At 43.0% G+C, this 24,955-nt stretch overlaps 2 protein-coding genes across 5 annotated transcripts in view; both read left to right on the forward strand.

Moving 5' to 3' along the window:
• The window catches only part of LOC139557168 (ral GTPase-activating protein subunit beta-like), a 41,399-nt gene extending 19,698 nt beyond the window's left edge, over nucleotides 1-21,701 (forward strand). For 2 of the 4 annotated variants that reach the window (XM_071371614.1, XM_071371616.1), the window contains 20 exons: nucleotides 8-175; nucleotides 590-704; nucleotides 1,033-1,180; nucleotides 1,281-1,345; nucleotides 1,484-1,628; nucleotides 2,378-2,499; nucleotides 2,991-3,173; nucleotides 7,229-7,377; nucleotides 7,703-7,890; nucleotides 8,331-8,434; nucleotides 12,504-12,659; nucleotides 14,996-15,205; nucleotides 15,436-15,594; nucleotides 15,726-15,894; nucleotides 16,301-16,420; nucleotides 16,753-16,889; nucleotides 17,660-17,765; nucleotides 18,001-18,073; nucleotides 18,364-18,512; nucleotides 18,757-21,701. In XM_071371614.1, coding sequence (XP_071227715.1) covers nucleotides 8-175; nucleotides 590-704; nucleotides 1,033-1,180; nucleotides 1,281-1,345; nucleotides 1,484-1,628; nucleotides 2,378-2,499; nucleotides 2,991-3,173; nucleotides 7,229-7,377; nucleotides 7,703-7,890; nucleotides 8,331-8,434; nucleotides 12,504-12,659; nucleotides 14,996-15,205; nucleotides 15,436-15,594; nucleotides 15,726-15,894; nucleotides 16,301-16,420; nucleotides 16,753-16,889; nucleotides 17,660-17,765; nucleotides 18,001-18,073; nucleotides 18,364-18,512; nucleotides 18,757-18,953 — 2,863 coding nt within the window. In that variant the 3' untranslated portion in view covers nucleotides 18,954-21,701. The remainder of the gene's footprint in view (nucleotides 1-7; nucleotides 176-589; nucleotides 705-1,032; nucleotides 1,181-1,280; nucleotides 1,346-1,483; nucleotides 1,629-2,377; nucleotides 2,500-2,990; nucleotides 3,174-7,228; nucleotides 7,378-7,702; nucleotides 7,891-8,330; nucleotides 8,435-12,503; nucleotides 12,660-14,995; nucleotides 15,206-15,435; nucleotides 15,595-15,725; nucleotides 15,895-16,300; nucleotides 16,421-16,752; nucleotides 16,890-17,659; nucleotides 17,766-18,000; nucleotides 18,074-18,363; nucleotides 18,513-18,756) is intronic. The other 2 variants (XM_071371615.1, XM_071371617.1) reach the window with 1 other exon arrangement.
• Nucleotides 21,702-22,171: 470 nt separating this feature from the next.
• The window catches only part of prex1 (phosphatidylinositol-3,4,5-trisphosphate-dependent Rac exchange factor 1), a 112,260-nt gene continuing 109,476 nt past the window's right edge, over nucleotides 22,172-24,955 (forward strand). Inside the window, exon 1 of the mRNA XM_071371612.1 lies at nucleotides 22,172-22,783. Within this exon, the coding sequence (XP_071227713.1) occupies nucleotides 22,640-22,783 (144 nt within the window). The 5' untranslated portion in view covers nucleotides 22,172-22,639. The remainder of the gene's footprint in view (nucleotides 22,784-24,955) is intronic.

Raw genomic sequence — 24,955 nt, forward strand, 5'->3', positions numbered from 1 at the left:
CCCGCAGGTTCTACATGGTTCTGATCCAGGGCCTCCAGATCTCTGACTTCATCTGCAGGCCCGTGCTTTCCAGCATCATCCTCAACTCCTCCTCTCTGTTCTGCTCCGACCTGAAGGGCGTCAACGTGGTGGTCCCCTACTTCATCTCAGCTCTGGAGACCATTCTGCCAGACAGGTGACAATACAAAATATATATATATATTATGTACAATCCTCTAAAACTACCAAATGTGAACCAGGCTCGATGTTGAAAAAGACCCAATAGTATATAAATCAAATCTCTATTTATTTGTCACGTGAACAGGATACAGCAGATGTAAACAGTACAGAGAAATGCTTACTAAAAAATGCAAAAGCGAAGTCAGATTTAAAAAATAATAATCACGCATGAATAAACAATTTAGCTGTTTAATGTTTGGGGTGCTGTGACCATCTGAATGCCATGGAAGTTGTCCCGGGGCTAATAATATCTGTAATGTTAGCTAATGCCATTTAATGGGAATTCCTTGAGCAACCATAGCAATACAATTCAGATCATTTCTATGCTCTAGAAATTCTAATTATAGGGTACTGTCCCCCTCTGCTACAGGGAGCTGTCTAAGTTCAAGCTGTACGTTAACCCCACTGACCTGAGGAGAGCTTCCATCCACATCCTACTGGCCATGCTGCCGCTCCCACACCACTTTGGCAACGTCAAATCCGAGGTATGGAAAATTGTTACAACCTTGGCTTTTTTTTTTAAGTGTCTGGTGACTACATTACATCTAGTCTAGTAAACATGCTTTTTAATATATATTATTTCCCAATACACCCTTGATAAGAGTGATACCAGGGCGGCAGGTAGCCTAGTGGTTAGAGCATTGGGCCAGTAACCAAATAAGAATTTGTTCTTAACTGACTTGCCAAGTTAAATAAAGGTCAAATATAATGTGGTGGACACCAGTTCAGTTAACTTCAGTTGTAGTAATGCTGGCTTGATTTTGTGTTGTGGGTAGGGCGACCAATAGATTGACTGATTTGATTGATGTGTAGGTTCTTCTGGAGGGGAAGTTCAGTGATGATGATGGGGCACCCAACGACCAGTCCCTTTCCTTCCTGTCCCTGAGACTACGTCTTGTCAACGTCCTCATCGGAGCCCTGCAGACAGAGACGGACCCCAACAACACCCAGCTCATCCTAGGTCTGCCACTCAGTACCATTCTCTCTCTCTTCCTCTCTTGATCTCTTGTCTTTTTTTGGTCCCTTACATGTATTAAATCTATACATTTTCATCCTTTCAGGTGCAATGCTTAATATTGTTCAAGACTCTGCACTGTTGGAGTCCATAGGTGCACAAACTGAAACGGTAAGGCCTTTATGATTTCTGTCGGTGTTGATATAAACCGAACTACCGTCATTGACTCAAATAAACAAATAGCTCAATGGAGTTGAATTTGGAGGCTTTGCTAACGCGCTCTGTCTCCCTGTGTTTGTTTGGTACCAGGGCAGTGTGGATGGGAGCCACACGGGGCTGAAGGGCCACAGCCGCACCAGCAGTAGCTTCAGCTTTACTAGCGGGGGCAGCACTGGCACTGAGGCCACCAGCCCAGACTCAGAGCGCCCGGCCCAGGCGCTACTCCGGGACTACGGTAAAGCTAGTCCTTTAAATTATAACTAGCTTTAGTACGATAACTGATTGTAGCCACGTCCCAGACTACAATAAGGACTTACTACATGCTAACTAGCTAGCGATAGCACAATTGCTATACCGATTGTAACCAATAGCCATTTTCACACGCAGGCTGCGTTAAGGTCAGACTAGGCATGCTATGTATTGTTTAGCACGATAGCCATTACTACAATAATTGTATTTAGCCTATTCATTTCACTCAGATGTTGAATGTTGTTGCTGTTTCCATTCACAAGTACTGACACCTGGTCAATGTCTTAATTAACAACACTCTATTTGTCCATAGCCAACGTGGTGAAAGTGATATACAGAGTTAAAAAGCGCTGGGTAAAAATGATCTGTATGTGATGCAAGTACTACTACTGTTTGCCGTGATGCTGTGCTACTGGTCTTGAACTGGAAAAGACTATCCCTCAACACTATATTTGATGTGACTACATGTGCTACGAGAGCGATAAAGTTAACTTAAAAAGCCATACATTTTTTTCTTACTGTGTGAATTCTGTTTTCACCTGTTGAGTTTAACGCTTACTTCCAGTTTCACACTGCATCTGATATTTCACATGATTAGTGTATCTTCTGTGTGCTGTGTTATGGAAGGCTGCCACATGATCAGATCTTATTGAGGTCATTATTCAGATGAGTAATGGGGTGGTCCATCTGTGATGGTGGTGGTGTTTCGGGGTTTACATCCTCTAGCTTTTACAGATACTGCGGCGGGCCTTCTGGTGCGCAGCATACACCTGGTCACCCAGAGGCTCAACTCCCAGTGGAGGTCCGACATGAGCATCTCATTGGCCGCCCTGGAGCTGCTGGCTGGCCTGGCCAAGGTGACACCACAACAACGCATGCTAGACCTAACTACACTAAACTAGACCAACCTACACTAAACCTAACTACTGTACACTATCCTAACACAAGCTAAACCTTACTTCGAGATGAAGTTGGAGTATACTGAACTTCAATATACTCCAACTTTCCTTTCCCACCCCATCCCCTTTCCCACCCCATCTCTAACCAAAGTACCCAAAGACATCCCAGCTTTAACATACACCGGCCCTAACTTCACCCCAACACACAACCTACCTTCATTACGTATAAATCCATTATATTTTTATTATCACCACTGCACATGTTGAGACTTAACACCAGTCCACCACATCAGACCCAGCCACTACCCACCCAGCTGTAAAACACTCTTCTGCAAGGGATAACCCTTAATAAAAAGATAATACACTCCTTTTCAATGTGTTCAGGCTTAGCATCCACCCAACCACTGTACATGCATATCTAAAGTGTGTTTCTGGCTCTGTGTCCTCAGGTGAAGGCGTGTGTGGACTCTGCGGACCGTAAGCGTGCCGTCAGCTCAGTGTGTGGTTACATCGTGTACCAATGCAGCCGGCCGGCCCCCCTTCACTCCAGAGACCTCCACTCCATGATCGTAGCAGCCTTCCAGTGTCTGTGTGTGTGGCTGACCGAGCACCCAGACATGCTGGATGAGAAGGTCGGTCACCTCAGTCTAGACTGGATTCCAAACCAGATTGTAAAAGTAAAATGATTCAGCAGATGGCCATATGCCACCTGGACAGTAGGGTGGAAAAAAGTCCTCATGTCTTCTTGCGCTCACACCTGCACATGTTTTCTTCCTGCCACTGATTCTGCTGATAGCAGCTATTTTAAAAGGAGGGTCTCCTTGTGTTATGAAACTAATAAGTAGCTTGCTAATATTGATACCCTCGCTAATTCTAGGGGTCTGTAACCTGATTTAAGGTGTGTATGTGAGAAATCAGTGTATGAGGACTGTGTTGTATGTACATGTGCCCAGGAGACTGCAACCTTACCTCAGGTCCAGAGCCAGCTAGCCCAAGCGTATTATTGTTTGTTCAAAATGGTGACCGATATACATATACAGTTGAATTCAGAAGTTTACTTAGGCTGGTTCAAGCACTCCACAAATGTCTTGTTAACAAACTATAGTTTTGGGAAGTCGGTTAGGACATCTAGTTTGTGCATGACACAAGTAATTTTTCCAACGATTGTTTACAGACATTATTTCACTTATAATTCACTGTATCACAATTCCTGTGGGTCAGAAGTTTACACTAAGTTGACTGTCTTTAAATAGCTTGGAAAATTCCAGAAAAAATGTCATGGCTTTAGAAGCTTCTGATAGGCTAATTGACATCATTGGAGTCAATTGGAGGTGTACCTGTGGATGTATTTCAAGGCCTACCTTCAAACTCAGTGCATCTTTGCTTGACATCATGGGAAAATCAAAAGAAATCAGCCAAGATCTCATAAAACAAATTGTAGACCTCCACAAGTCTGGTTCATCCTTGGGAGCAATTTCCAAATGCCTGAAAGTACCACGTTCATCTGTACAAACAATAGTACGCAAGTATAAACACCATGGGACCACGCAGCCATCATACCCCTCAGGAAGGAGACGCGTTCTGTCTCCTAGAGATGAGCGTACTTTGGTGCAGAAAAGTGCAAATCAATCCCAGAACAACAGCAAAGGACCTTGTGAAGATGCTGGAGGGAACAGGTAGAAAAGGATCTATATCCACAGTAAAACAAGTTCTATATCGACATAACCTGAAAGGCCGCTCAGCAAGGAAAAAGCCACTGCCATAAAAAAGCCAGACTACGGTTTGCAACTGCACATGGGGACAAAGATAGTAATTTTTGGAGAAATGTCCTCTGGTCTGATGAAACAAAAATAGAACTGTTTGGCCATAATGACCATCGTTATGTTTGGAGGAAAAAGGGGGAGGCTTGCAAGCCGAAGAACACCATCCCAACCGTGAAGCACGGGAGTGGCGGCATCATGTTGTGGGGGTGCTTTGCTGCAGGAGGGTCTGGTGCACTTCACAAAATAGATGGCTTCATGAGGAAGGACAATTATGTGGATATATTCAAGCAACATCTCAAAACATCAGTCAGGAAGGTAAAGCTAGGTCACATGGGTCTTCCAAATGTACAAGCATACTTCCAAAGTCGTGGCAAAATGGCTTAAGGACCACAAAGTCAAGGTATTGGAGTGGCCATCACAAAGCCCTGACCTCAATCCTATAGATTTTTTTTGGGCACAACTGAAAAAGCGTGTGCGAGCAAGGAGGCCTACAAACCTGACTCAGTTACACCAGCTCTGTCAGGAGGAATGGGCCAAAATTCACCTAACTTATTGTGGGAAGCTTGTGGAAGGCTACGTGAAACGTTTGACCCAAGTTAAACAATTTAAAGGCAATACTACCAAATAATAATTGAGTGTATGTAAAGTTCTGACCCACTGGGAATGTGATGAAAGAAAGAAATGCTGAAATAAATAATACTCTACTATTATTCTGACATTTCACATTTTTTAAATAAAGTGGTGATCCTAACTTACCTAAGACAGGGAATTTTTACTTGGATTAAATGTCAGGAATTGTGAAAAACTGAGTTTAATTGTATTTGGCTAAGGTGTATGTAAACTTCCGACTTCAACTGTATACTAAAAAGGACATGTCCAAAACTAAGGATTCAACCCAAAACCAAAGGCCACATGGCCACCAAGAAAATAAAAACCTGCAGCCTCCTGGCTCTGCAAGCTTGCACACTAATCATCTCCCCATTGCCTCCACCTGTGGGCTTAATAAGGCTTAACACCCGCCACTGACCCGGTTGGTGCTGCCACCTGGGTATGGTGTGTGGAAGTGTATCCTGGTAGTGTGTTGCCTAACTGTGCTAACACTAAACTACCCACCATATCATAAGTGCAATAACTGAGATATGTGGTTGTTTTCCCCCTGCTTAACCTAGTGGGATGCACTTACTGCAAGTAGCTCTGGATAAGAGGTTCTGCTAAATAACTAAGATGGAAAAATGTGTCATAACTAAACTTTTACACCGTAAAAGGGCTTTGGCAGTAGGTTTATACTAAGTCCATTGTGTTTTATTCAACAGCAATGTGCAAAATGGCAATATGCTTTGTGTGACAGTGGATTTTAGAGTAGAATAACTTTTTGTATACACTACTGTTGAAAAGTTTGGGGTCCTTGTTTTCCATGAAAACATACATGAAATGAGTTGAAAAATGAAGAGGATATATTGTCAAGATGTTGACAAGGTTGTAAATAATGATTTTTAATTGAAATAAGTGTCTTTCAAACTTTGCTTTCGTCAAAGAAAACTCCATTTGCAGCAATTACAGCCTTGCAGACCATTGGCATTCTAGTTTTCAATTTGTTGAGGTAATCTGAAGAGAATTCACCCCATGCTTCCTAAAGCACCTACCACAAGTTGGATTGGCTTGATGGGCACTTATGTACCATACAGTCAAGCTGCTCCCACAACAGCTCAATAGGGTTGGGACCCGGTGACTGTGCTGGCCACTCCATTATAGACAGAATACCAGCTGACTGCTTCTTCCCTAAATAGTTCTTGCATAGTTTGGAGCTGTGCTTTAGGTCATTGTCCTATTGTAGGAGGAAATTGGCTCCAATTAAGCGCCGTCCACAGAGTATGGCATGGCGTTGCAAAATGAAGCGATAGCCTTCCTTCTTCAAGATCCCTTTTACCCTGTACAAATCTCCCACTTTACCACCACCAAAGCACCCCCAGACCATCACATTACCTCCACCATGCTTGACATTTGTTTTTTTGTGATCCGAACACCTGAAACTTTGTCTGTCCGTAACACTTTTTTCCAATCTTCCTCTGTCCAGTGTCTGTGTTCTTTTTTTCATGTTAATCTTTTCTTTTTATTGGCCAGTGTGTGATATGGCTTTTTCTTTGCAACTCTGTTTAGAAGGCCAGCATCCCGGAGTTGCGTCTTCACTGTTGACGTTGAGACTGGTGTTTTGTGGGTATTATTTAATGAAGCTGCCAGTTGAGGACTTGTGAGGCGTCTGTTTCTCAAACTAGACACTCTAATGTGCTTGTCCTCTTGCTCAGTTGTGCACTGGGTCCTCCCACTCCTCTTTCTATTCTGGTTAGAGACCGTTTGCGCTGTTCTGTGAAGGGAGTAGTACACAGCGTTGTACGAGCTCTTCAGTTTCTTGGCAATTTCTCGCATGGAATAGCCTTCATTTCTCAGAACAAGAATAGACTGATGAATTTCAGAAGAAAGTTATTTTGTTTCTGGACATTTTTTAGTCTGTAATCGAACCCACAAATGCTGATGCTCCAGATACTCGACTAGTCTGAAGAAGGCCAGTTTTATTGCTTCTTTAATCAGAACAACAGTTTTCAGCTGTGCTAACATAATTGCAAAAGGGTTTTCTAATGATCAATTAGCCTTTTAAAATGATACACTTGGATTAGCTAACAACGTGCCATTGGACCACAGGAGTTCCATTAAATATCTGCTGTTTCCAGCTACAATAGTAATTTACAACATTAACAATGTCTACACTGTATTTCTGATCATTTTGATGTTATTTTAATGGACAATGAATGTGCTTTTCTTTCAAAAACAAAGGACATTTCTAAGTGACCCCAAACTTTTCAACGGTAGTGTATGTGGAGTTAAATATGTGTAGCGTGATGCCTGTGTTTGACGTGCGTCTTCGTCAGGACTGTCTGATGGAGGTATTGGAGATTGTAGAGCTGGGTATCTCAGGCAGCAAGTCCAAACAGGAGCAGGAGGTGAGACACAAGGGAGAGAAGGAGCACAACCCCGCCTCCATGAGGGTCAAGGATGCAGCAGAGGCCACCCTCTCCTGGTGAGGCTCTAAATCCAGCACAATGCACTAAACACCTTGGATGTGTTCATTAGAAACCAACTGGAAGGAAACTGGTGGATACAGGGTGGGACTACCCAGACTTGTACAATAAGAAATGCAGATTTTTGTTCTGTTTCAAAAGGTTTTGCTACAGTGTGCTCTAAAAGAAACGACTGCATTTATGCTCAGAATTACACACGGTCCATTAATAACTAATAAAACAAATGACTAATGTTTGTTGGTCCCATCTGGGGATCAGTCTAGACTATTTGAAACCACTGTCTGTATCTGTCCCTCCCCTCCCTCTCTTGTTGTTGTTGTCCAGTATTATGCAGGTCCTGGGGGCCTTCCCATCCCCAAGCGGCCCGGCCTCTACCTGCAGCCTGCTAAATGAGGACACTCTGATCCGCTACGCCCGGCTCAGCGCCACGGGGCCCAGCAACTTCCGCTACTTTGTCCTGGACAACTCAGTCATCCTGGCCATGCTGGAGCAGCCACTGGGCAATGAGCAGAGTGAGTGTGGGGCGTGTAAAACCGTTTTCTAAAGCAATAATTCACTTTGGTTATGATTTACCGTGATACTAGCACGGCTGTGGTGGTAGACGGTACGAGGCGAAGACCGCAGCCTTGTTTACAACCACAATAAGTCACCCCCCATGTATTATTGCTTTAGTAACGTTGTCCTTTATGGTATTGATGATTCTTGTCGTTCTTTATATTTATTTACAGTTTGTAATATTGTTGTATTTGATGTTTGTGTTGCTCAATTGGACTCATCTTGTAAAGTGAACAGTTAAATACTGAGACATAAATGCAAATAGGATAGTGTCTTATGGCAGTGAGTAGGCATCTCAGTGGCAGGTGGCTAGTCAGGTGGCCATTTTGGCTCAAACTAGTAGTTGGTTTCCACTTTCACTGGGAGCCCGGTGTAACTGCTTCTGCTGTCTTCTCAGACCCCAGCCCGTCAGTGACGGTCCTGATCCGGGGCATGGCCGGCCGACACGCTTGGACTATGCAACTCTTCCACCAGCCCAGAGGAGCACGGGCCAACCAGAGGGTGAGAGGAGTTGGCCCACTGTGCCACCTTGGTCTGCCAGTTAGACACACTTACTCTGTACTGTGCTGGCGCTGATATTGTTTCAGTACGGCTCAGCTCAGTAACAGTATTGGAGGATCTCTTGCACACGAGTATTATTATGTAAAAGGCGGCCATCTATTCAAATAGGGAAATGTTAGCAATAGAACTGCTAGCATACTAAACTAATGGAGCCAACTCCAGCACCACTAATGAAGCCAACTCCAGCACCACCATCCAACAGCAGAATAGAGGCCTTCACCAAGAACAGGCACCATCTGAAGCTGTCAAGATTAGAGACTACGCTCCTTTAAAAAAAACTCTTATCTACTTTTTTTGTCTATATACTGCATGCTGTGAATGTATACAAGACAGCCTAACTAATTGTATTTATTTATATACATACACACACACACACACACACACACACACACAGTGCTTTGCAAAAGTATTCATCCCCCTAGGCGTTTTTCCTATTTTGTTGCATTACAACCTGTAATTTAAATGGATTTTTATTTGGATTTCATGTAATGGACATACACAAAATAGTCCAAATTGGTGAAGTGAAATGCCCCAGAGTCTGCAACACCACTAAGCAAGGTGCACCACCAAGCAAGTGGCACCATGAAGACCAAGGAGCTCTCCAAACAGGTCAGGGACAAAGTTGTGGAGAAGTACAGATCAGGGTTGGGTTATACAATTCTGAAACATTGAAAGTCCCACGGAGCACCATTAAATCCATTGTTAAAATATTGAAAGAATATGGCCTCCCAGGTGGCGCAGTGGTCTAGGGCACTGCATCGCAGCGCTAGCTGCGCCACCAGAGTCTCTGGGTTCGCGCCCAGGCTCTGTCGCAGCCGGCCGCGACCGGGAGGTCCGTGGGGCAACGCACAATTGGCCTAGCGTCGTCCGGGTTAGGGAGGGTTTGGCCGGTAGGGATATCCTTGTCTCATCGCGCTCCAGCGACTCCTGTGGCGGGCCGGGCGCAGTGCACGCTAACCGAGGGGGCCAGGTGCATGGTGTTTCCTCTAACACATTGGTGCAGCTGGCTTCCGGGTTGGAGGCGCGCTGTGTTAAGAAGCAGTGCGGCTTGGTTGGGTTGTGCTTCGGAGGACGCATGGCTTTCGACCTTCGTCTCTCCCGAGCCCGTACGGGAGTTGTAGCGATGAGACAAGATAGTAATTACTAGCGATTGGATACCAAGAAAATTGGGGAGAAAAGGGGGTAAAATTATTTTTTAAAAATATTGAAAGAATATGGCACAACAAACCTGCCAAGAGAGGGCAGCCCTCAAGTGCACAGACCAGGGGCAAGGAGGGCATTAATCAGAGAGGCAACAAAGATAACCCTGAATGAGCTGCAAAGCTCCACAGCGGATATTGGAGTATCTGTCCATAGGACCACTTTAAGCCATACACTCCACAGAGCTGGGCTTTACGGAAGAGTGGCCAGAAAAAAAGCCAACCCTTAAAGAAAAAAATTAGCAAACACGTTTGGTGTTTGCCAAAAGGCATGTGGGAGACTCCCCAAACATATGGAAGAAGGTACTCTGGTCAGATGAGACTAAAATTGAGCTTTTTGGCCATCAAGAAAAACTGTCTGGCACAAACCCAACACCTCTCATCACCCCGAGAACACCATCCCCACAGTGAAGCATGGTGGTGGCAGCATCATGCTGTGGGGATGTTTTTCATCAGCAGGGACTGGGAAACTGGTCAGAATTGAAGGAATGATGGATGGCGCTAAATACAGGGAAATTTGAGGGAAACCTGTTTCAGTCTTCCAGAGATTTGAGACTGGGACAGAGAAACACCTTCCAGCAGGACAATGACCCTAAGCATACTGCTAAAGCAGCACTCGAGTGGTTTAAGGGGAAACATTTAAATGTCTTGGAATGGCCTAGTCAAAGCCCAGACCTCAATCCAATTGAGAATCTGTGGTATAACTTAAATATTGCTCTACACCAGCGGAACCCATTAAACTTGAAGGAACTGGAGCAGTTTTGCCTTGAAGAATGGGCAAAAATCCTAGTGGCTAGATGTGCCAAGCTTATAGAGACATACCCCAAGAGACTTGCAGCTTTAATTGCTGCAAAAAGTGGCTGTGCAAAGTATTGACGTTGGGGGGTGAATACTTATGCACGCTCAAGGTTTCTGTTTTTTTGGTCTCATTTCTTGTTTTTCACAATAAAAAATATTTTGCGTCTTCAAATCTTTGCACATGTTGTGTAAATCAAGTGATACACACTTGATTTGTTGCCAACTTATTTCCAAGTTAGGAAAAATGCCAAGGGGGGGTTCATACTTTCGCAAGCCACTTTGTGTGTGTATAGAGTGGGGCAAAAAAGTATTTAGTCAGCCACCAATTGTGCAAGTTCTCCCACTTAAAAAGATGAGAGAGGCCTGCACTTTTCATCATAGGTACAGTTCAACTACGACAGACAAAATGAGAAAAAAAATCCAGAGAATCACATTGTAGGATTTTTTAATGAATTTATTTGCAAATTATGGTGGAAAATAAGTATTTGGTCACCTACAAACAAGCAAGATTTCTGGCTCTCACAGACCTGTAACTTCTTCTTTAAGAGGCTCCTCTGTCCTCCACTCGTTACCTGTATTAATGGCACCTGTTTGAACTTGTTATCAGTATAAAAGACACCTGTCCACAACGTCAAACAGTCACACTCCAAACTCCACTATGGCCAAGACCAAAGAGCTGTCAAAGGACACCAGAAACAGAATTGTAGACCTGCACCAGGCTGGGAAGACTGAATCTGCAATAGGTAAGCAGCTTGGTTTGAAGAAATCAACTGTGGGAGCAATTATTAGGAAATGGAAGACATACAAGACCACTGATAATCTCCCTCGATCTGGGGCTCCACGCAAGATCTCACCCCATGGGGTCAAAATGATCACAAGAACGGTGAGCAAAAATCCCAGAACCACACGGGGGGACCTAGTGAATGACCTGCAGAGAGCTGGGACCAAAGTAACAAAGCCTACCATCAGTAACACACTACGCCGCCAGGGACTCAAATCCTGCAGTGCCAGATGTGTCCCCCTGCTTAAGCCAGTACATGTCCAGGCCCGTCTGAAGTTTGCTAGAGAGCATTTGGATGATCCAGAAGAAGATTGGGAGAATGTCATATGGTCAGATGAAACCAAAATATAACTTTTTGGTAAAAACTCAACTCAGCATTCTTTGTCCTCCAAACACGACGAGTTGCATCCAAAGAACACCATACCTACTGTGAAGCATGGGGGTGGAAACATCATGCTTTGGGGCTGTTTTTCTGCAAAGGGACCAGGACGACTGATCCGTGTAAAGGAAAGAATGAATGGGGCCATGTATCGTGAGATTTTGAGTGAAAACCTCCTTCCATCAGCAAGGGCATTGAAGATGAAACGTGGCTGGGTCTTTCAGCATGACAATGATCCCAAACACACCGCCCGGGCAACGAAGGAGTGGCTTCGTAAGAAGTATTTCAAGGTCCTGGAGTGGCCTAGCCAGTCTCCAGATCTCAACCCCATAGAAAGTCTTTGGAGGGAGTTGAAAGTCCGTGTTGCCCAGCAACAGCCCCAAAACATCACTGCTCTAGAGGAGATCTGCATGGAGGAATGGGCCAAAATACCAGCAACAGTGTGTGAAAACCTTGTGAAGACTTACAGAAAACGTTTGACCTCTGTCATTGCCAACAAAGGGTATATAACAAAGTATAGAGAAACTTTTGTTATTGACCAAATACTTATTTTCCACCATAATTTGCAAATAAATTCATAAAAAATCCTACAATGTGATTTTCTGGATTTGATGGAAATTACAGGCCTCATCTTTTTAAGTGGGAGAACTTGCACAATTGGTGGCTGACTAAGTACTTTTTTGCCCCACTGTATATGTGTGTGTGTGTATATATATATATATGGGATTATTTAAGTGTGAGTTTTGTTGTGGTAGCTGTTTACACCAGTAGTTAATACTAAACAGTAAAGAATACACCACTGTTATTAAAACTAAACACAACTGTATATAATAATTCCTTGCTCTCCTACAGCAGGTGTTTGTCCCTGAGAGCCGCCCAGCGCCGAACAATGACGTGGGGATTCGCTACACTGTCAAGCAGAGGCCCTTCCCTGAGGAGGTGGACAAGATCCCCCTGGTCAAAGCCGACGTCAGCATCCCAGACCTGGACGACATCGTTAGCAAAGAGGTGAGCGGGACCGAACCGCACCACGACCCCAATGGTTAGGATACCAGAGGGTAAAGTGTCAAACCTCTTGATAGTCCTACTTTTCTTATCCTCTCCTTCACGACTAATAATTTGAAAGTACCTTGATAGGTTTTCATATTAGTTCTTTCACCTATCCAGTTCTTTCAACTATCCATGGTCATGAAGGAAGGAAAGAATGCAAGTAGAGGGGGTTAGGTGAGTGTATTCGAACACAGCCCCTATTAGTGCTAAAATGTAGTGCAATATAAACTATTTCTAAGGGTGTGACTTTTTAAGAGAAAATTTGGCACAGAGCATAAAGAGAGTAAAAGGTGTTTATGGAGGCTTTATGGAGACTTAATATTATTTGGGTATATTGTTGTTGGAGTCAAGTGTCTTCTATGAACTGACAGGATGAAGCGAGTGTGACATACACACTGAAGAATAATCACCCACACGTGAGTTGTCCTATCTTTCAGGAGTCTGAGGCAGGTCAAAGGTTAACCAGATCACTGATGGGATGAAAGGGTGGAAAATGGAGAATACTCACATTGTTATGTTACTCCCTAACTATCTAATCTGGGTTACTGGGGGCTCTATTATATCAAAGCCAGCCTGTGTTGTTTTGCCTTAATTATGCCACTCAGATATTAATAGAGCCCTTAGACTAACATTGATCTGTTCTTGATTGCAGTGGTTGTGGTAGAGGTATGGTTGTGCCAGAACTTGGTTTACTTACATTGTTTAAGATTATAGGGTGGGTACAGTTTCAGGTACATACACTAATATATTTACAAACCTTATACAACGTGAGGTTTGAGTGTGTGTCAGGATTGGGGTCAATTTCATTTAAATTGTGACTCACCACCTGGATTCGGTTTTATGTAGCAACATTTTACATTGTGTTTTTTTTACATTGGATCAAAGTAGAGACTCAGAGCTACAAAATGGTATATCATACACTGCATTTTTGAGGAACAATGGGAAAGTAATTCTGCTTTGAAAGTTGATAAACTTGTAAACTCACTTTTGAGAAAATGGCCTTTGAATGTTTTGGTATCTAGTGAAGAGCTCTTTGTCTACACCCATTCAGCATTGTTCACACCCTCTTAAGCTTTAGCCTCACCCATCTCGTTTCGCTCTCGGAGCGTTTAGAGCGCAAACTTGATGCTCTGGCCGATGATTTGTTTACCTCTGGATAACATGAAAACAGCCTGAGCAGCTCTGCTGGCAACAATTTCATTGCGCTTTTTTGTGGACGTTTACTGACACCGGCTATATTCAACGGGTGTACACTTTAGCTTAAGACATATAGCTAGCTAGCTAGGTAAACAACGTGTAAGATCACACACATCATGTAATGTTAGCTAACGAGCCAAACAACAACTAACACAGTGGCAAATCATGTCGTTACTACCCTGCATGAATATGCTGGGAGCTAACCAACCAGGTTGAATGTTATCTAGCTAACATTAGGCTCTAACTAGAAAAGCAAACGGCTCTGGGATATGAATAATAACATCAGCTAGGCAGCTAGCTAACAATAAACTTTAGCTTGAAATAAAACCACTTCCTGTCAAAATTAGAAACGTGTAATGAGAAATTAGCTAGCTAATGCTAGCCTATCTTACCTGTATACATCATCATGCGTGATGGAAGCGTCTCCCTGTCACGAACGCCATGCCACAATTGCCCTTAGTTTGAAGATGTAATCCGGAGGCAGGTGTTTTCTCCATCTCTTTAGCTATCATACTCTAATTCCACTGATTTCAAAACTTGATCCTCCAGAAAGTGGAGAGCAACACTTATGCAGCTCCACTACACACTACATAAAAAAAAAAAGCTGCATTCGACAGGATTACCAACACAGACCGACCAGCTCAAATAGACAGAACCCTTCTATATGGCAGATCAATCCTCTCTCGGCATGTCCAGCCCACTCATTATCTCAGCCAATCATGGCTAGTGGGAAAGTTGCTGTCTTTTTCTGTGGCTTAACCAACAAGGCTCATAATTTAAATATTATTTTATTCGTATTTACAGATGGCATACAAGTTTGTTATTAAGGCTCATCAAAGTTCACATGTTCGAGAAGGCATTTCTGCTAAAAAACGCATTTTGATTTGAAAAAAAACGTCTCTCCTGTGAAGTTGTGACTTGCGACATACGCCTAGTTTCCTGAATCGGGTCACAATTCAGTTAAGACATTTTGTTTTATAGGAATTTCAGTTTACTTCCTGAATTTAAATCCAATTTAACCCAACCCTGGTGAGTGCTTTGCATCCTTACAGTTGCCTCCAGTCACACAAACTTGACCTTGCCCGTCCTCCTCTCAGCTGGTGATGCAGCATGATAGGCTGCGCAGCATGATGACCAAGCAGATTGAGTATGAGTGTTCCCTGGAGCGCCACAGCGAGGACGTCTGGAGCTCCAAGTCATTCCCAGACCCCCTGACTGACTGCAAACCCCCTCCGCCCGCCCAGGAGTTCCAGACAGCCCGCCTCTTCCTCTCTCATTTTGGCTTCCTATCTCTAGAGGCACTGAAGGTTTGAACTGTAGTTTCATAGTGTTCAGAACTGAAGTTTGTCAGTGGTTGGGAACTGTAGTTTGTCATTGGTTCGGGACACTATTTAGTCAGTGGTTGGCCACTGTTTATGGAAAATGTTATAATTTACCTCAATTCTGTATCGCAAAATCCAGTTTCTGGGTTTGATTGAAAAGGGGCCATAGCTCTAAAGCATGACCTGTTCACGTTGTACTGACTCTCTTACTCCAGGAACCGGGCAACAGCCGTTTACCCCCTCACCTCATCGGACTGGAGTCCTCAATGCCAGGGTTCTTTGATGACATCGCCTACTTGGACCTGTTGCCATGCCGACCTTTTGACACCGTCTTTGTGTTTTACGTGAGGGCGGGACAGAAAACCAGCCACGAGGTGAGAACTTATTACTTTTGATACAGTGTAAACTGGCATGAGAAAATGTATGTTTGTATTGATCCACTGTGTTATGCATTGTGATTGGTAGATCCTGATCCACTGTGTGAATGATGCATTGTAATCGGTAGATCCTGAGGAATGTGGAGACGTCCTCCAGTGTCCAGCCCCACTTCCTGGAGTTCCTGCTGTCTCTGGGCTGGCCCGTGGATGTGGGCCGGCACCCCGGTTGGACCGGACACCTGGACACCAGCTGGTCCCTTAACTCCTGCAGCAGCGACAATGACTCACAACAGATAGGTGAGCCACTCACCCCAGGGGTCGTAACCGACATGGAACCCAGGCTATTGGTTCACCTCAGGGGATTAGCTCTGAAAGCTAAAACATGTCCATGGGTCTCAGGAAAAAGTTAAAAGATGAAGATCCGGGCGTATAATGTCAGTGTGACACATTCACCACTGAAGGTGTTAGCTCGCTGAGCTAAAGCCAGGGCGATGTCTTGGTTGACTCAGGCTATAGATACAGCATAATAAAGATTATTATTGTAATTCTATGTCTCGGTCAGGGTGAATAGGTAATGCTTCAGAAAGCCAGGGTGATAGCCAAAAGATGTCTTGGTTAGCCCAAGCCATAGTACACATTTTCAAATTCTATATCTCAGACGAGATAAATATGTAATGTTTCATATTTTGCTCTGTCGCCATAGAGGAGGCAGCTACACCGGAGGACACTGGGGGTTCTGTATTTAACGGGGAGAAGAAGGTGCTCTACTACGCCGACGCTCTGACTGAGATCGCCTTTGTCGTTCCGTCGCTGACGGACTCCGGTCAGCATTTACAAATGCTCGTATTTTGTATTTAAATTGTAATTTTATTTTGTCTTAAAGGAACATTACATTAAAGTTTGTCAGATGTTTTCAGACCTCGAAAGTACTCTGTCAAGATGAGTCCACTTATCTATTCCATTCATTTTGGATTGTGGCAGAACAGATGGCCTGGGACGTGGTCTTATGTTAATGGTAGATCCCTTTTGAAGTGTAAAACATCTGACCAACTTTGATGTTTTGTTGTTGTTGTGTAATGTCTTTTTAATGCAGCCTATGTGAAGATACAGTTTTGCCCATCCCTGGGCGGCTGATAGCTGTTTTTGTGTTTACAGAGGATTCCTCCGTGCACAGTGACTCTACAGTGGAGGCGGACACACACACAGACCTCCTGCCTAGTTTACTAAAACAACCCAAGCTAACACTGGAGCTCTTCCCCAACCACTCAGACAACCTAGCAGCTTCCCAAAGGGTAATTAACCCACAATCCTACATTAATTATAATATATACCATTTAGCAGACACTTTTATCCAAAGCGACTTAGTCATCTGTGCATACGTTTTACGCCATGCTCTACCAGCTGAGAGCACAGATTCAACAGGGTTTTCGTAGTGGCATGAACCATCAAGTCTAAGATTTGTATTTTTCTGTTCTGTTGATATATATATAAAATTATTTTTTTTGCCCAAAAATATTTCAAGACTTAAAGGGCCAATGCAGTCAAATGTGTTTTTTCTGTGTTTTATATATATTTCTACACTGTGGTTGCAATAATACTGGGAAATTGGGAAAATTATGATGATGCCCTTTTAGTATAAGAGCTGTTTGAAAAAAAATCCCACCGGTTTTGACCAGGTAAAGGAGTTAGACTGATGAGAAAGAGCTCCAAACCTCTCTGCCAATAACAGCTAGTTTTCAGTTTTTCCATCACCGCTTAGACCACTCCCAAACAGTCCTAGCAAAATTCTTTCTTGAGAAATGGCACTTTGCAAGGAATACATTTTTGTTTCCTTTTGACCATTTTAATTGAAAACAATAACATTAAGGTACTTAATTGTTACCCAGAAATGATTTGATTTGATTGAAATAAAAATGGCTGCATTGGACCTTGTAAACTAATGCATTGGATACGGTTGACATATTTGAATGCTGGTTTCTTGCATTCTTTTGAGGAATAGATTAAATCTCAGGGTATCTGGACACCCATATGCCTGTGTATTTATATCTCTCTCCTCGAGCAGAGTTCTATGGTGAAGACTAAGAGGTCCTCCACAGGAAAGACTGCCCCTCCCCTGGGGCCTGAGACTAAGGTGCTAGTGGTCTGGGTGGAGCGCTACGATGACATCGGTAAACAACCTCCGATAACTTCCCCTAAAAATCCCTGTGTGTCCCCTAGTACAGTTTCACTTTACGTCATCATGGCGCTGTGTCATTTCTGATGTCTGTCCTTGTACAGTGTTATGAGACAGCTCATGATTTTTTTACTGTTCCGTTAGGACCTGCCTTTGAAAGTGAGAAACCAAAGTGAGAAACTGTTGAAGGTGTTTCCCCTCAAATGGCCCCGTTGTTGTTTTTCCTCTAGAGAACTTCCCTCTGTCTGATCTCTTGGCGGAAACCGGCACTGGTTTGGAGGCGAACAACAGCACTTCCTGCAGGTAGGCTACTAAGGCCCACGCCCAACCAAACACTAACCCTAAACACTTACCAAAAACTATTGTAAATTAAGCTTGAGTAAGTGTTTCAATATTGTGTCAAATTAAAGTTAGGCCACTCTAAAATCCACTGTCACATTTTCAGTAGGTTAGTTTACATCACACTGTGATAGTGAAGACCAAGTCTCATATTTCCTGTTGAATAGAATGGAAATGTCATGTCCTTCTTCAAACTCCACCACTCTCTCTCTGCACATCTTTCCCTCCTCCACTTCAACTCTCCCCCTCTTCAGGTCTGGGCTCCTGGAGAAGGACATGCCCCTGATCTTCATCCACCCCCTAAGGACGGGTCTGTTCCGGGTCAGGCTCCACGGGGCCATGGGCAAGTTCAACATGGTCATCCCCCTGGTGGACGGCATGGTGGTCAGCCGCAGAGCACTAGGTGACCAAATCATCTCTTTCTCTAATCTTTCATTTCTCTGTTTCTCCCTCTTTCTACCTCTAGATTAATTTCAACTGTCTCTCTCTGGCTTAGTCATTTATGTTATGCTTCCTTCTCTACCCATTGCCGTGTTGGCGGTTTTGTCATCCTGCCCCTGGGATATTACAAACTACAAATATGACTAAATTCCACTCCTATTTTGTTTGGCTCATTATGTCACATTCTGCTTGTTGTTTTCTCCCAGGGTTCCTGGTGCGCCAGACGGTTATCAACGTGTGCCGGCGGAAGCGACTGGAGAGCGAGACGTACAGCCCGCCGCACGTGCGGCGCAAGCAGAAGATTGCAGACGTCGTGCACCGCTACCGCAACAAGCAGCTGGAGCCCGAGTTCTACACCTCACTCTTCCAAGACGTGGGGGAGGGGAGGCCTGTTCACCTTTGACCTCCCCCTCCCTTTGAAAAACACTAAACAGACACACACTCACACACAGACACACACTCACACACAGACACACACACACAGCCCCAGATTCTCTATATTTATACAGTTCTATTTTGTTATTTATGTCAAACGCTGCCATTGACGTCGAGAACAGTGTCAAAAAATTGTTACCAGGTGCAAGCAGTACATTTCTAGTACGAACACATCTGAGCCTGTCTTTTTGGTGGCTACTAAGCCCCAGTTAAGTTCTGGACACTTGGCATTGAAAATATACTGCACATCCTTATCAGTCTACTCTATGCTTTGTGGCACCAGTTTCTGACGCGCTATAATTTGCAATAGGATAATCTACTTTTGGTCTTTTTTTAAATATTGTGATGAAGAGTGAACAACGTTATTGGCCTTTTAATCCTCCATTTTAGAGTTTCTGTTTTTAATGATGTAGCCTAAATGTAGATGGACCAGACTCCTAATATAGGTTTACTTGATCATTTGACATGTATCATATCGACACAGCTGGGGAGAGGAAGGAGAGACTGGGATTTGGGCCAATACCGTGCGGGTGGTTGTGGTGAGAGATTTGGTGAACTGCAGTTGGATCAAGACATTTTACGCGATGGATCCATATATTACTTTGAAAGTGTTTACATCTTATCTAAAAACAATCGGTTTTAAAAAAGTATTCTTCTTCATGTATCTGTCCAAAGTCTTCCATGTCATTGACAAAATGGAGTTGAACATTGCAGCAATATTAGGCATTGGTCAGCTTACTTACTGAGTCTCAAAACATGGAAAAATAAGCAAAGACATTTAAAGGGGTACTTCACCCCCTTATCTAAATTCTTCTGTTTTCATACCACTTTTAAGGTGTAGTGGTGAACTATCCCTTTAATGTTGGTCAGCTGCTAACAGAGATTGCATAGATATTGTTCTTACAATGAAGTAGACCAGTATTATTCGTTCCGGCACTGAACCATTTTGACGTATAGGTCATATTGCACTGTTTGCGTGAGACTGCAGATGTAAACATTGCATCTGAGGTGTTTCTGCTCTCGTCTGCAAGTCTAATCAGATCAGTCACTCCATCCCACGCAACGGCACGTCTATACTGTATGCGTGATGCAACACATGGAAGTGATGGAAGACGTGCATACGGTTCTTCTTACTACTGATGGCACATGGTTCTTCTCCATTCTGAAGAAGGCACACTTTTTGTCAGATGATGTGTCTAGGCATTGCTCTTCTTTATCAGAAATGCATCTCCTTGTGTACGGAGAAAAGTTGTTGGTCTTTTTGAATGTGTGAGATTGTCTCAAGATCTATTTTGTTTTGTTGCATCTTCTAAAACAAAACGTTATGCGAAAATACACTTTGTTTCATTGGATGGCAAGTTGACTGATAGGCTAGTTGTAATAAGGAAAGGTCAAGTACAGTTACATGTGATTAGGAATCAGAAAATGATTAGAATTAACAGATTTTCATATTCACTGCAAATTAAGTTTTATTCCATCTATACAATCGTGAGTTTACTTTGCGTATTGCAATTGGTTTACCGATTTTTGTTTACTTACTGTGCTTTTAAAAGCCCTGAAGCGAACCCTTTACTGTCTGCCTGTAATAATGTGCATTTATTTATGGCAATGATTGAAAAGGATAAACCTCCATACATATTTATTTGATCTTTAGTCTTTATGCACTGAGCACATTTTTTTTTTATATATACTTTTTTTTTTTTTCTTCTTTTTTTACAGTGGTCTGCAGTTTGGAAATATACTCAAGGAAGAGTTTTATCTTGTGAAATGTAAATGACGAAAAGACTTGGGGTCTATTTTAACAAACCTAATGCAATGGGGCAGTAGCACTATAGGTCCAGGGGTGTGTCAGAAATATTTGAGCTATTTTCACAGTGGGAATTATGGGCACAGTAGCTGGCGGTGGTGCGAAAAGGCTGGGCTTTGATGAATAAATAAGTTCTAGATGTGCTCCCTGGCTAAATATGTGGTTGCTTCAAGTTGTGTATTTACTTTATTTTGTTATCCTCTCCAATTGGACATGCCAGACGTTGTCAATTAGCAAGATTCAATTTACTATTGATAAGACCCCAAAAAATACAGTGAATAATAATCATCAAATTCTAATAAAAACAAAACAACTTGTTTTAAATAGGCTACGTCTAAATCCAGTTACAGGCACCAATTACTCCCCGTGAGCATATCATATTCAGACAATGGAGGGTTTTACACACACTTTTCACAGGAGCTGGAAAAAGATTTGAATAGATATTTATTTGTCTGAAATTGACCCCTTAGTCTATGACATGTTTAATCTATCATTGAATTAGATTGTCTTACTTTTTGATGGTTTTATGAATGTATGTGCTTTTGCACATAGCCTACCTTTTTTTTGTTAAGGAAAACAAGTATGGAATATGAATTAATCAAAGCAATTGCATACAATCAATAGCTAATCTTATCCTGAATTACTTATTTGTTATTTGGTAATATTTAAGAACTTGTGTTGTACAGAAAGGAAGAATTATATGTAAAATATAAGAAATTGTGAGGTTTGTCTGTTGCATTCCTCTTTTTAAAAAGGCAAAAACAAAATGTATGTAATGCAACTGTCTGGGAGAATCACAGTGGATAATGAATGTAACCTGCATTGATTAAAACTTATCTTTTCATTTATTCCTTTTGATCCCCAACCTTTGTTTACATGGTGTCTGAGGAATAAAGTTGAATCACACTTTTTAATGTTCTCTGAATCAGTGGATTGTTGTATGAGTTTGATGCTGTGCTACCAATGAGTCCACAAGAGGTCCCCTTGCGCTGACATTTATAAATCGGACACTGCTGTTGTTGGCGTTCAACTACAGTGCTCGTGTCCGTAGGAACTTGGTGGTAGCAAAGTGTTTGTCAGACCCTCTTCGTAATGATGACAGTCGTCTAAAATATTAAATTGTATCCATAAAACAGTCGACTTAATTTGCAGCCTGTTCCATTGACTTGCCCATTCAATAGGCCTGGTTTGTGCCATTCATAAAGTAAAAATAATGAGGCAGCCTTATTGAAAGAATGACTGGGCATATGTATTTAATTAAGAGGTGCAGAATTAATTATTTGATATTGAACTTAATTAAATTCGTTATGTTAACGTAAAGCCGGTCCCTACACTGCTGCACTTCTGAAAGCGACCACTGGCACGTTGTTGCATTGCTCTCATTCCCCACAGAAGCCAAGAGGACAACAAGCGCTTTTCAGACTGCCTTCTGAGAGTCTGAAATTACTGCCGTCTGCATCATGTGCTGTCGTCTCAAAACTTATGTTGACACACAACGAACCAATTTGAGAACATGTGATTTAGCGATCCTCAGCCTATATTGTAAGCTGTACATTCTCAGCTGAAGTAGTTTTTTCTTGTCGCGGAATCGGATCTCGAAAATCGATCATTCGTCGTTTATTGCAGTGTCTGTCTTTTCTAGAGAGAAAAAATCAGAATAAATACGCATGTTTTTGTTTTGTTACTTTTGTTGAAGTTTATACGCATTGCGCATCATTGCATTGGGGTTTGAAGATACGGTGTTGAAAATGGACTTAAACTGCAACTAACTCGGAATACTTTTGCAGTGAACCAAGTATCAATAATAATTTAACGTTATTTTCCTACTCTTTGGATAAATATAAATTATGGAAGAAGACGGGCAACATGAGAACGGCGGTGTTCACGGCACCAAAGATTCGGACCGCCAGCAACGCTTGAGGCTCTGTGTTTTAAATGAAATTTTGAACACCGAGAGGGATTACGTTCGGGTATTGCTTTTCCTTCAATCGGTAAGTTTTTGATCGCCCTTTCTTTGCCTCAATTGAACCCATGGCTACTTGCCAGACGGGACATTTATATTGTTCAGCTGTTGGCAAGCAGTTGTATCATTGTATCACAAATTGCTGGCAACAAACACCCTTGGAGAAAGTGAAGTCATGGCCAGCTTGCTACAGCTGCTGCTGGTTGTGCTAGGCTGGTTGAATGCATTATCATCACATTCCAATTTTTGGTTTTAATGTGTAGCGACAGTTCACCCTTCTGTTGATGTCAGCCGGTAGAGTGGTGTCCATAATAATGATTTGCTGCATTTTATAGTGTTTCCGTTGGGGGAACGGGCACTTCACAGGCATGCCATTGCTTGGGCTAGTACATCATCGTTGATTTTGGAACGTCTTCCGCCTTCATTCATTAGTCTGTTCATCTTGTAAGTTCTGATAAAACCCCAGTAGAAACCGTGGATTTAATAGAAGCACAATTCACAATTCAAATGATGTAGCCTGCCTGTCCCGCCCATTCGCGACAGTAATGGTGTGCATTTATTCATTGATAATTGCGAGCCAATGTATCACTTCATAGTAAGTGTTAGGTATCACGTTTTCTATAATCACATCTGAATAATGAATGGGCTCATTCACGCGTCACCCGAGAACTCACCGCTGTGCCCGAAGCTCGAGTCTAGACCAGCTGCAGGTGGCAATTCAATTTGTCACCTCTCCTTGTCATCTCTTTGTTTCCAGTCTCCTGTGTTGTCTCCTCCCATTATCCGGGCCGTCGTCTCTATGCACAGTGCAGGTGGCCTCGTTGAAGGATGATGACAGCCTAACCTTGAACCATGGCCATTACAAACTGCTATATGACAGGGTTTCCCAAACTCGCCCCCCCCCCCCCCCTCCGTGGGTGCACGTTTTGGTTTTTGTCCTAGCACTATACAACTGATTCAAATAATCAAAACTTGATGATGAGTTGGTTATTTGAATCAGATATGTAGTGTGAGGGGAAAACCCAAAACGTGCACCCGGGTGTGGGGGGGGGCCCAGGACCAAGTTTGGGAAACACTGTTATATGATACATCATGTGACCTTAGGCAGTTGTATGATACAAATGACCACATCTGATTGATAAGCATCCAAGGGCTGGAAAGAATGATGACATGTGTCCAATGGATTTTACACATTTGAAAAGAAGGCTGTCAGTCAATTGATAGGCATTCTATGCTGGAGTTAACTCCAATATTTTGTCCTCTTACACACTTCACATGGAGAGCCTGAACATGGAAGGGGGCTATGCATGAACAAGAAGGTGGGGTTGTTCTATGGGAATAGTGTATGAAAGTAGAGTAAGTAATGAACAAGCATTAAACTAATCAACTCTTCATTTTTAGACCAGTATGACTATAACTCCTCATAGGCAATCCTCTTCACGTTTAATCCCCAATTTATTATTCACTTTATGTGGAGCAGCGTTGCATAACGGTCAACAAACCTCAATAACTGGTGTAAAGCAACAGGGGCCTAAACACACACCATGACTCCCAACTTCTATGTATTTATAAAACATACAGGCAATGTCTGGATCTCATCCCCCTACTTCCCCTCACCCCAGCCTCTTGCCTACCATTACATCATGTAACATCTCTTAATTTAACACATGCTTGCTCAGGTGAAGATAAGGCGGGGGGGGGGGGGGTAGCCCCAACAGCAGCACACTGCTGTCCACTTAACTAAACCTTTCACGTCACTCCAGGGGTTAGACTCTAGAGACTTACGTTTACTCCTCAACAACAGAGTTGGACAATTGCAGAATCAACTGTCTGCTGTTGTAATGATAAGGCTGATAATACTATTACAACTGTTGTAAAACTCATTTTCATGGCACCCGGTTTTGTGTGAGTGCATGTGGCAGTGCATGTGCCTATATATGTGTGTCTGTGTATGATCCTGTGTGCTTCGCCTCCCAAAGTCCATTGATCTAGTGGCGGCCATGGCGTGGCATCAATGGCTCAGCGGATTGTGGAAAGTCTAACACATCCATAAAATCAGTTTCGCTCCAATCCTGGCTAATCCGATAATGCTATGCTACTCCCTTCTCCCCTCCCTGCCGGGAAGCCAAGCTTTTGTCGTCAAACAGCCAATCTGGTGTTGATAAGGACTGTCTGGCTGGGGGTTAGATGGGCCAGGATT

The sequence above is a fragment of the Salvelinus alpinus genome, chromosome 28, assembly GCF_045679555.1.
Source record: "Salvelinus alpinus chromosome 28, SLU_Salpinus.1, whole genome shotgun sequence".
Taxonomy (NCBI): Eukaryota; Metazoa; Chordata; class Actinopteri; order Salmoniformes; family Salmonidae; genus Salvelinus; species Salvelinus alpinus.